Source organism: Solanum verrucosum, unplaced genomic scaffold (genome assembly GCF_900185275.1).
Source record: "Solanum verrucosum unplaced genomic scaffold, falcon-dt-bn FXZP01000235.1, whole genome shotgun sequence".
In the NCBI taxonomy this organism is placed as follows: Eukaryota; Viridiplantae; Streptophyta; class Magnoliopsida; order Solanales; family Solanaceae; genus Solanum; species Solanum verrucosum.
The window spans coordinates 4,332,905-4,346,265 of NW_026019948.1; the positions used below are offsets into that span (position 1 = coordinate 4,332,905).

The 13,361-nt window shown below is 30.6% G+C and overlaps 1 protein-coding gene and 1 pseudogene across 1 annotated transcript; one reads left to right on the forward strand and one right to left on the reverse strand.

Moving 5' to 3' along the window:
• The first annotated feature begins 6,285 nt into the window (after positions 1 to 6,285).
• On the forward strand, positions 6,286 to 9,601 carry LOC125813583 (uncharacterized; annotated as a pseudogene).
• A 793-nt stretch (positions 9,602 to 10,394) lies between these two features.
• LOC125813646 (uncharacterized) lies at positions 10,395 to 11,913 on the reverse strand. The gene is made up of 4 exons (XM_049493114.1): positions 11,667 to 11,913; positions 11,507 to 11,596; positions 10,986 to 11,368; positions 10,395 to 10,841 (listed from the first exon to the last, which is right to left on the reverse strand). Exons 1-4 carry the CDS (start codon positions 11,911 to 11,913, stop codon positions 10,395 to 10,397), a joined length of 1,167 nt encoding a protein of 388 aa, XP_049349071.1.
• Positions 11,914 to 13,361: the final 1,448 nt, after the last annotated feature.

The window sequence follows — 13,361 nt, forward strand, 5'->3', positions numbered from 1 at the left end:
GAAAACACTCCTAATCTTGGTGAGAATTTAGGGGGTATATTTCACTCATGTTACAAGATCGAAGGTATATTTAAATTCAATTAGTTAAATAAATAAATATTTTTAAAGCTATCAATAATTCAGAGATGAAACTAATAATTCATGCAGAATTTAAAAAAAATTTCGATATCTCTCTTAAAATAATAGTAAAAAAATTTCTATAATATGAAGTGTAATAACTCCCTTATAACTTGTTCGTTGGATATTCAAAACTTGGCAACACTTATACGCGTCTAACTCGACGAACAAATTGGATAAATAACCTCATTTTGTTCTTTTCTTTTTCTTTTGCTAAATTCTTCGGTGGTTTAATAGAACGTGGAGATATTTTGAAATTTTAATTAATGTATCAAATTTTCTTATTTATGACATTATAATTATCAAATATGCGCCTGGTTATGCACTATGTGAAACAACAAAGATATGGAGTATGTTTGACATCATTGTTGAAATGTCAAAATTATTTATTTTGAGTAAAAAGTACTTAGTTTGGAAAAAAAAAAGTGTTTGACTAACAGGAAAATTGTTTTAAAATAGAAGCAGATGCAGTATATCTGCGGTTGGGAAAAAGCAAAAAAATTCTGCTTCTTAAAAAAAGCAAAAATTTATTTATTGCAAGACCAAAATATCATGCCATATATACATATTTATCAATATATTTCCTATATTTATTTATTTATTTTGTGATGAGTTTTCCGTAGGTGGTAAATTAATTTGTGAAGTGATTTTTAAATTTATTTTTCTTGATATTTTTAATTATATTTAAATCATCATGTTAATATAATATCAATATTTGATTTTTGTTATTCATCTCTGTATAATATTTAGGGGTGTCAATGATACGATTCGATCGGTTATTTTTAAAAAATAATATCATCCCATTTTTTTGATAATTTATAATACATAACCAAAATTAGATTTTTTAAACCATCACAATCATACCGGTTTCTCTTTATTATCTGTACGGTTCAGTTAATTTTTGTTTTTTTTCTTTTAAAATATCACCTCAAAATATACTACTATTAAAAATATTTCTTTCGCAAATATGTTCTTGAAGAAACACTTTAATTCTTCACCAAGAAGACAATAATATAAAATCTTGTTGCCGTATTGTTTGATCTTAAACATTTAATATTAGTGTTTGCATAGGTTTTGTTGTACTGTTTGATAGAGTATCAATTACAATATCTTTTAATTTTAAACCCAATTAAGTAAATGTTAATTAAAAAGCAAATACCCAAAGTCGTCTAGTCACCAAAGGTCTAGGACCTATGTTATATTTATATTTGAAAAATGTTATAAAATATATTTGTAATATTAAATTTAACATATTGTTAATATATAAAATATACTTACATACATGTAAGGTTATTCGGTTCGGTTCGATTCCGGATTTTTTTAATTTTTTCATAATTTAAAAGGACCATCCCAATTATTTGGGACGGTTATATACTTCAATAAAAGTCCACAATTTTATTGAAAAAATAACATAAAACGGTCCGGCTCTCTCGATTCGATCGGTGTTTCATATTCTTTTAACATCCCGAATAATATAGCTTATTGATTGAGAATTGAATATTTACATTTTAATTTAATAAAAATAAAAAATTGATCAATTTTTTTATATTATATTTAAAACAAGCTAACCTATTAACATGTTTTTGTATGAATCCACCGTATTTAGAGTAATCTTTAATTTTTATTTTTTAAATTGATGATTTTTAATTTCTACCTCAATTATTGATTTATTGTGGGCCAAACTACCATTGATTATAACTTTATTTTGCAAGTTTAGAGAACATTTTTTTTTGTTCGAACAAAAAATTATATAGGAATAAGTTATATCACTTACAACAAAACATTATGGATTATAATTTAAATTGCATATTACAAACTTCTTCAGGGCATAACATATATAAAGTTTGAATTGCCTTTATCAATATAAAAATTTGTAGGAACTAAGTTATGAAGATATAACTTGCATGTTATAAATTTTTTAAGATATCACATTCTGAAATTGAATTTATGCCTCAATTAACATAAGTTTTGTATGAATTAAGTTACGTCTTAAAAAACATAACTTGCATGCTATAAACTTCTCAAGACATAATATTTTGATATTAAATTTATATCTATTGTCGCATGTCTCGTATGAATTAAATTATGCATGATAAGACATAACTTGTGGTTTATGAATTGAATGTCTCTAACAACATATATATGTTTTGCATGAGTTAAAGCGACATTACTTGTTACATTACAATACAAAAATATAAACTTTTGTATTATAATTTTTTCGGACGTCAAAGATATTTTAACGCATTTTTTTTGGGAAAAATTTCAAAATGTCAATATTTTGACATTTAATAGATCCCTTAGCCACACTTTCAATATTTATTTAAAATGTCAATATCTTAGTTTGTTATGTCTCTGATTTATGTATTTTTTTCTATTTGTTTGATTTTCAAAAATACAATTATTTAATAACAGAAAGGAGAAAATCAGGGGAGAGAATATATTTTTTTTAAAAAAGGAACATATCACTTAAAATTCTCATTAGTAATCCCCTTTCTCATTCGATTGGATTAATAGTTTCTTTTTTTATTATGTTTTCATCGTAATTGTATTCCAATAAATTTTACAATTTATGTGTTCACTTTACCATTCAAATTAAAATTGGTATTTTACTTTCATAATGAAAACTAAAAATTGTATCCCAGACATGACTGCCAAATATATATATTTCTTTTATTTGTATTACAAAATATTACTGACCAATAATCTAATCATTACATATGAATATGATTATGAAAGGATACAAGATTCAGGAAAAAAAATAGCATACATGGTGAAAATAATACAATTTGTTGAGGAATGATACAATATTCTAAAAAAATACAAATTGATTGTGAAAGAAATAGGGATACATGATTCTAGAAAAAAATAGCATACATAGTGAAAATAATACAATTTGTCGAGGAAGGATACAATATTCTAAAAAAATACAAATTGATTGTGAAAAGAATAGGATACATCTATGCTTAGAAAATACAAATTCATTTGGCATACCTATTGGAATGACTACAAACTAAAAAAGAAACTCAATGTTCTTAATAAAAATACAAATGTTGAGTAAAAGAAAACAATTAACAAACAAAACTTAATATGAATACAATTCTAGGATGAATACAATTTTTGCAACATTCTTCTCTTACTCTCTCTTTCTTCTTCTTCTTCGTCTGCTATTTTCCTTTTTTCCAATTTTTTGTTCAAGAAATTCAAATCTGAATCCATATTCTTAATAAAAATACAAATGTTGAGTAAAAGAAAACATAAATAAATATTAATATGAATACAATTCTGGGATGAATACAATTTTTTGCAATCTTCTTCTCTGACTCTCTCTTTCTTCTTCTTCATCTGCTATGTTCCTTTTTTATTTTATTTTTGTTCACCAAATCCAAATTCGTATTCACTTGTGCATTAGTAACCCCTATAATCAAAATTTTGAAATTACTAAATATTAATGTATAAATAATCAAAAAATATATGATGTATGAATGCCAATGTAGATTACTACAATCTACAAAATCTCAAATATGAAAACAAATCACGATTTGGTAAAAAAAAATGAAAGCTACGAAAGAGAGAGAAGGGGAAGAAGAAAAAATGAAGAACAATTGGAAGAGGAAATTAGCTGAGAGAGAATTTTTATTTTTTATTTTTGAAAAAATATGAAAGAGAATGGTTGAAAAACTTGTGAATAAGGGGGAAAAATCTGTGTGAGAGAGGATACAATGTGGGTAAAAAATTGGAAAAACTACAGAAAATAGCAAACTATATCTCATATTAAAATAATATAGCTATAGTTAACTTTATTTATATTTTATGGTTATATTTAATGAATAAATAGCAAATACAATTTCACACGCCTAAAATTAATTTATACAATTTCACACGCCTAAATTTTTCCCCCTCTTTTCACGCTTCCCTCTTTCCTACTCCCCTTTTTGCAGCTTTCATTCCTTATCCCAAATCAAATCTTTATCCTCAAATCACAAACATTACTCCTAAATCAACTTTACCTCTTCAAAGTATCCACAAAATCAGTCTCCTCTTCCCTCGGATCCTTGCAATCAGCACATTGCTTTATTTTCAAAGTTTTATTTGTTGTTTAGATCCTACAGGTTTCTTCAAATTCTTATTTTTTTCTATTTTTTTCTTTGAAAGTCTTATATAGGTATACATTTATGTTTATTTCTAGTGTTGAAGTTGAAGATTGTTTTCAACATTGCAATGTCGGAAACAAATACTCCAAGGAGGATCACAAGAGGTACATATTATCCTGATAATTGCATGGTGGGGATACCCTCATTTGATTTGTGTATAACACAAATGCAATCACAAATTTCAGGCTCCATTGTTGCGATGGAGATAGAGAAGAAATCAAAATTTCTTAATAGCCCTATAAAATTGGATTTGAATGATGAATTAGTAAGGTCGGGCTCTTCTAAAAGGAAAGATGGGTCAACAATGAAAGTGGCTGAAAGAAAAATTGACAAGAGGAGGAAAGTCAAAGATGCTGTTTCGGGATGTAGAATAAGTGTATACATATATACCTGCAGTGTACTGTAAATTGAGTGTAAATAGGTTAGGTGGAGGATATACAATTTGAAACTGGAGTATCGGGAACTGGAAATTTTAGAGTAGGTGCCTTTGTAGTATTTTGTCTTGGTTTCTTCACTCATATTAATTTTTGAGCTTAGTGGTAATGTTACATACTAACCTCCTCAAACCCCATTTGTAGTACTTTAGTGGTGATGTTGTTATTATAGCTCTGTATGAATATGAATGCTGAAGTGCTTCTTTTAACTGAACATGTAATATTCTTTTGATATGAGCATTAGAAGTTGCAAGTAATCTGGATGTAGGATTGTAGTTAGTGTTCAACTTGTAATGTATTCAAATTGCATGCAATGTTTATTGGTGTAACCATTTTGCATTATGTTCTGGCACATAAGATTTTTTCTGGTGCATAGTTTTACATAGTAGTTACATTTTAATAGAGCTTGGATTATTTTTGATTGTGTCATTTATATGTGGTTTAGGAGATCCTTATTTTGTTAAGTTGATGTATGTAGTTGCCTTAATATGTTTATTATTTTAGGTCGCATTAATGCAGTTACTCGCGAAATATTAATGTACTTGTACATGTGATTGTTGTCTAGCATGTTATTCAATGGCTTTTCGTGTATATTGTAACTTGTAAGCAATATCATTCTAATGTACAGTAAGTCGAACAAGAAAGGTTATGTGGAGGATATCCCTTCCAATGTATTATACTATGGCATACCTTTAGTGTGGCATACTCTTACACATTGAATACCTTCTAGTGTATTTGGGGTTATGTTGTCATTTTGTTTTTTGTAAATGATTGTAGTTAAATGGTAGTTTACTGAATATGTGGATACTTTTCAAATTGTTATTTGTATCAAATTTATTTTGTGTCGGTGCATCTTCTATTTGAATGTGTTGTCCTGTATGTATGCATAGAATCAGGTTACTATGAAGTTTTTAATGTAAAAAAAAAGTGCAGTTTCATATTTTAGTATTTCTTAATTACAGGGTATCAAATTTTATATGTTGGCTCGCCCAATCGAACCCCCGCGCATGCAGGTTTATGTGAACCACAACATAGTTACAAATTTGAAGGGGAAGCTTACACCGACCCAATTCAGTCGATTTAAAGATACATGTTTTGGAGCATATACCAAAATGCATGTGTGTGGGGCGCAACCACAAATCTTTAGGTGTTTGATGGTATGTGAATAGGAGGACAGTTCCCCGGATGAACTGTTCTTTCGTATAAATCATAGCACACTCTGTTTTGGTATTCAAGAATTTGCCATCATTACTAGGTAGAACTGCTTTGCTGATAAAGACGATTTCTTGTTTGACACAAGCGAGCCAAACAGATTAATCAATCAGTACTTTGAGGGTAAAAGTATTATAAAAAAAGCAAAGTTGATCAGTAAGTATAAAAACAAGGTATGGGGTGATGGGAATGATGACGATGCTATTAAATTCGCAATTCTATATTTTATCAGTACGTTCATCTATTCCGGTGAGAAGAAGAGCTCATCAATTCTAAGGATACAATTTGATCTAGTTGAGAGCAGCCGGTACAATGAATACCTCTGGGGAAAAGATGTTTTCTCCAAATTGGTCAAAAGCATAACAAAAAAAATGGATGCCAAGAAAAAGTATTATAGAATTGATGGTATGCCTCTTGCCATGCAAGTTTGGATATATGAATGTTGTTCTGTTGTTGATCTTAATATTGCTGAAAAGAAGACCAATCGTATTTCCAGACTGGTCAATTGGAGGACCAGAAACAGCAGAATACATTATGAAATTCCTAATGGAAGAAATGTTCGGCGATAACGACAATTCAGTAATTTAACATATTTTCATTATTCAATTAGTACAAATATCGTTGTCTATCAATATACTTGTTAATTATAATTGTTTTGTGCACAGTTAAAATACAAAAACATTCAACCTTCACTAAAGGAGATTGCATTTTATCAGCTTCCATAAAAAAGTGATGCAATCCCCGAGAATACCTTTCAAAATGTTGGTGACAAAGATGATGACGAAAATGATGATTTCACTTCAAAGCCTCCAAGTCATAAGCCACACAATAAAGAAAAAGGTAAACAGAAGGTAACTGTTTCATTGTCCACATCGATCAAAAAGTTCAATATGCATGCAGGTTCGAGTTGTAAGGAGAAAAGTCCACCAGTATTGCATGGTTACCGTAAGGCAAAGAGTACACCCTTTAGTTCTGTTTCAACCCCCGTGGAGAATAATGTACCAGTACAGGAGTTGCATAATCAGCCGAATGATTCTGCCAACACTACACCACCAATGAGTTCGAAACAACCTCAAGATACCAAGACATGCGAAATTGGTGTGCTGAGACAAGATCTTGCCTCTTTCAAGGATTCTGTAAGGAAGTTGTTCCATTTTTTTTAGTTTACATTATATTCCGATATATTCTTACACTTTATTTAATAATCAGGTTACTAATGAGTTCAAGGAGTTGCGCTTGTTTATACTGGAAAATTTTAAACAAGTCATGGATGCAGTCAACAAAAGCAATCCTCAATCTGGAGCACCATGTTAGGTTAAGCACAACAATGATAAATTACGAGAATACATTCACACATACAAGTTAACCAATGTTACAAAACTCAATTATTTTTGTATAACATAAACAAGAAGATGGAAGTAAATCTCCAACACATGTACCTGATTGGTCGAACAACAATTCAATGAAAGACGACAACCAGATCTCAACATTCTTGGATAAACCTCACTTTGATATAAATGAGGTACTACGTGAATTAACTTGTGCTTCTAATTTAGAAGTGTATGGTGAAAAATGTTCAAGAATAGATACATCATCAAAAAATTTAAAGGTTCAAACATAATATTTATTATTGTAATATTCTGTTACATTTCTCAAACAAAAAATATTTATTATTGTAATATTGTTAGGATCAGACATTTCGATTCGTTCTTGAAGAACATGTCAAAGATAATGTCCAGGAGAATTATCAACCTGCCCAGATACACATACAAGACCCTTTGTCGGTACATGAACAGTCTAACGGCAAACAACCTGTTGGAATGCCATCATTTGAGGTACTGTTTAAATTTTATTGTATTTATAAGGGTGTTTAAAAAATGTATTCAATTATGTATTCAAAAATAAGTAAATACCTTATATAAATAGAATACTTATGGTTTATTCAATGAACTTATAAGTTGTATTTACTTATTTCTAGTTTTTGTAGAAATATTTATATACTAGGATATTTACTGATAATAGAATACATTCCAATACCAACAATACATATGATACTTTGTAAGTATACCTATTGGTAATATAATACATTATAATACTATAAATATGTATGTAACTTTTGGTAGAATTCTGATGGTAGGATAGTATCTCTACTGTAAGTATTAATTAGTGTAATATTAATTGTTCTACTCATATAAATTATTTATGCGCGACATTCTGAATAATATATGTTATTTTTGCCATTTCATTTCAGACATGAGACATTAATGCCTTACAGAACGATGGAATCCAACAACCACAGTCACAATTTGAGTTGCTTGATGTTTTGTTACCTAGCCTTGATACAATCAATCCCAAAAAGTGTGTTGTGGTTCATCCAGAGGGTGTTGTTTATGATAGTATACCCGTGCCAGTTCAAAGGACAAAACGTCCTGATCGATGGAATTCTTTTTCTACTCGACAAATTTTGGATCATCATCTGGTAATTAATAGTGTTTCTCCTCCTGTATGTCTTACCTCCCCCCCCCCCCCTCTATTTTTTTAAAATATATGATTTTTCATGCAAAATTGATGAGGAAATAAGTCGAGAATATGTTTGTTACAATTTGTGGGTCTGTATACATAAAATTTCAGGTAGCTCTTCCAATGTGGTAAAAATTTATGAAAAGAAACATCCTTTTGTTTCTGACTTCATACGAGGGCCATATAATTATGATCTTTTTGACGATTATGCAATGTGGCTTCGTGAAGGGCTCCTTGTTAGGCATATGAATAAATAAGTATTTTTATTTCATATGATTGTCATTTGTACACATAATATACTTAAATTTTAATTCTATTTGTTATCTAAAGGATGCATGATGAAGATCGGTATAAGAATAAAAAAGCAGAATTGGCGGTTGATATGGATTTGGGTATTCATCTCATATCAAACAAGAATTGGTTCTACTCTCTGTTTATGATAAACAACTTCTGAATGATGAGGTAAAAACATGAATATATACGTAAAAGAAGCCCTTTCTGTTTATAAGATGTGCACGCACATATATTTATTGATTATTTTTTTTGACAACATATTGATGTGGTTCTATATTATTTGTGTAAAAAAATTAAGTACAACATCAATAGTCGCTACAGATACACTACTGTTGACTGTCTGTTCAAGTCAAAAATTGATGAAATTTATGCCACATATGCTAAAGTTGGAAGCGAAATATGTGTTGCATATGTTGAAAGCGACATACGTGATTACATAAATGGGTATAGGTTGATGGCTGCCATTCCATGGAATACAATCGATCATGTGTTCATACCAGTAAATGTGAAGCAGAAAAATCACTGGGTGTTGGCTGTTTTGTCAATAGTTGAACGACACATTTATGTATATGACTCATACAGAGCAGCAGGTCATAACTCTTATGTTAGGGATGAAATTCAAAAGCTTGCTTAGCTTCTGCCAATGTATGTGTCAATGGAGATTGCCAATAATTCAGATGATACACAAGATCATGACATTGCATACGATGTGACGTATGTAGAGGATATACCTCAACAGGGATCAGGTGACTTGTAAGTATAAAAAAAATAGTCTCTTAATTTACTTTTTAAATAAACAATATCCTATTTAATAAGTGTATCTTTCAGGGATTGTGGAATATATTTGCTAGCATTTGCCGAGTACCTAAGTGAGGGTGAAGATATTCCAGTTCAATACCTTGATTCTAAGTTACACCGCATCAGATACGGCGCACTATTGTGGCAATATGCAGCGAAGAAAATGGAAGAAGGGGCTGTTAGCGAGAATGAGGCACTACCCAGAATGATGAGGCCACCCGCAAGAATCGATAATAGTCAACTTGTTAGGATTGATTAGTATTTTGTACTAGTTATCTTTTTGAACTTCTATTTTATGCTTATGGTTAAAACTAATATTTTAGTTTTTTGTCAAACATTATCATCTCTTCTATATATATATGATCATGTTGATTTACTGTTTTTGTTTGGGTTATTGCATTCAATGTAATGGTAGGAAGAGATCGATGTATGCTTGTATAAATGTCCAGTCTGCCTGAACACATACATTTGGATATATACCTTTGTTCAGTTTGTGTATTTTTTTTTATCAACATATTCAATAGTATAAATGTATACTAGGGTCTTTCAATTCTTACTTAAGGACATTTGGATACTTGCATTCTTAAAAGTGATAAACGTTCAGTAAATGTTTTATGTGTATTCACCAACATATTCTCAAGTATTATTACCAGTAGTTTGTGTGTATCAATAAATGTTAATATTATCAACTTGATAGTTGGATATTTATCGATTGAGAATTTTGTATCATGTTTAATATTGAGATAATATTCAAGTTAATTTATAATTTAAGCAAGCAAATAAATAAACAAATATTTCAAAAGGCAAATAAGTCATTTATTTGACAAAACAAAAATTAAGTAAAAGAACATTTCAATTGTGGGATGTATTAGTTCCTATGCATTCCGTGTTGCAGTTCGACATGAACGCCTATTATGACCACGCTGTCCACATGTACTACAAGAATTGGTACCTTCCTTTTGCTAAACTCGCTAAATGACTTCTCCCGTTGCTTCTTTGGCCTTCCTGGAGGTCGCTTGTATTTTGGTGGCAACACAACTTCGGTATCAATGTGTTCAGGTATATTCCATTCACTTTTGTCAGGGAGAGGATACACATGCACTTCATATGTTCTCAATATTGTTTCTGGCTTGTAAAAGTCTGAACAATATTCATCTGGAAGCATGTGTTTTTTGTTCAACACCCTCCACGCATGTGCGCACGGTATTCCGTCAACTTGAAACCTGTTGCAACTACAAGTCTTCTTTTCCAAGCATACAATATAACTCTTCCCTTCATCACTTACTGAATAAATGTAATCAGTTGACGGGACAACCTAGAATCAATACGTAATTTCATTTATACACTCCATATGAAAGCAAATACACTTTAAATACTTAAATAAATGAATACATAATCAACTGAATATGACAAATATTATTTTTCTCATAAATTATTAACCTTTCTTCAACATACATACCGTCATACGCCCATATTTTGATTCATTAAGCACAAGCATTTCCTGAAACTTCTTCCCAAGTAGTGTGAAAGTACATGATGCATTTTTTCGATTTGTGCAATTCCATCTAGCAAACATCAAGCGCACTTGTTCAAGAAAGTCAAATATTGGTAATTCTCTTGCTGCTACCAATGTCGAATTGATGCACTCTGCAATATTCGATGTCATCACCCAACCCCGAGGAACTGGTGCATACAACCTTGCCCACTTCTTATATCCAACCAACTCCAAGTAGTTTTTCACCCTTACATCAAACTGCTCAACTCTTTTCATTAGCTTATCAAAATCAGTTTGAGTATACGCTTTTGCCATAGTGTAGAATACTTCACTTAATTGTTCATTTGCTTTTCAAAAATTCTTGCATACATTAGCCCACAAGTGCCATATGCAGGCGTAATGTTGGATATTGTTGTATACAATAGATACAACATTTATTATGCTATTATGTCGGTCAGATACCACACACATATTCTCTCTTTCACCATAAGCTTCTTTGAATTGTTCAAAGAACCATGCCCAAGAAGCATCATTTTCTGAATCAATAACTCCGTATGCCAAAGGTAATATATTCCCTATTATAATGTAAAAAAAGGGTGAATAACAAATAAATAAAATTGTAATGTATTTATGTATCTAAAATACTTGCTTCATCCAAAGTGCTGGCTGATACGAATGCTCCAGTATATGTTGATTTAAGGTGGCTGGTGTCTACAACAACAATCGGCCTACAATGATCAAATCCCTTTATAAAAGCATGCAACGCTATAAACACATACAAAAAATCGTTCTCAGGTGTTTTCTTCATTCGAATATGTGAACCAAGGTATGTCTTATCCAAGGTATACAAGTATCCAGGTAGCTTCTCATAAGACGCAACTGGTTGCCCCATTATCAATTCTAATGCCTTCTCTTTTGCTCGCCATGCCAACATGTAGTTAATATTAATACCCTAGTCCAATCTAACGTCATCCCTGATATCATTTGGAGTGTACTTCCTCTTGTGATTTCTCAATTTAGGTGCGATTATTCCTCCAATCAATCCATGTTGCACGACAATCTGAATGCACCCCATCCTTTAAAGGACATGTATGTTCAGAGTTAAAAACTCTAATTCTGAACATCTTCGACTTGTTAATACTTGACGCTTTCATCAGCCATGGACATTCTTTAGATTGACATACAAGAGTATAGTTGCGAATACAATTTATATTGTTTTGTTAGTTCTGCTTTGCATCTGCAAACATAACTCAATACACTTAAAATGAAACAAATTTAACAACAATTTACCTTATAGAGTTTGACCTCTCCACCAAGAATTTAAACCTTTTTTCGATTGAATACTTTTCCATCACATCCTTCAATGTCGACTTATCCATGTATATCTGATCAATCATTATCTCCTTTTGCGATCTATTTGTAATTATTAAATCATTTCCACCATCAAATGCATCTACTGGTTGATCGCCAAATGTTGGGACAATTGGTAATGTATCATTCGTACCAATTAATTCTTGATTGTATTCAAGTTGCAACACATCACCTTCAATAGAAGTTTCTCCAGAATCAGAATATACTATATCAATATCGAAAATACTTACACATAAGGGATATACTCCAAATTGAGTGTTGATCTTTTTCAACTGAACATATACGCGCACACCCATGTCGTTACATATTTCCATAGGCGTGTCGTTACCTTCGACAGTGTATTTGATTTTCATACACTTTTTTGTAAGATCGACGTTCAATTGTACCGAAATCAAATCAACTAAATCAGAATACGAAGCATATTCCTTCAACACTATCCCATCAATGCTATATTCTACATAGCAATTCTCTTCGCTCCATTTTCCGGAATGCCGAATCAAAACTGTGATAGTAGCCATGAAATTGTTTTTTTGCTTTTGGCGTGAAATGAAAAGGAAAGAAGGAACATATTTTCAATTTTAAACTGATCAGAATCCTATACCTTATAGGTCAGTTACATTTTTTAAAGTGCCAAATTAGTGGGTTTTAAGGGCTGGAAAATAGCCTTGTCAGTTACATTAACTGACCTCATTTAGTGGGAGTTAATTTTGAATGTATTTTTGTATTAAAAAAAAATGAAATATTTATGGAATTTAGCTATTTTTTAACTCAAACTGTAGCTATTTTTTTAAAATATGATACTTATAGCTATTTCAATCTAATAACCCTAAAACTATAGTCATTTATGTAAGTTTTACTAAAAAATTTAGAGAGAGAAAAGTGGGTAATGGAATCTTTTTGGGGTCAAAAAGTAGGCCCAATTTGAGAAAAAGAAGAAGAAGGTAAATAACTTATATTAGAATACATTAT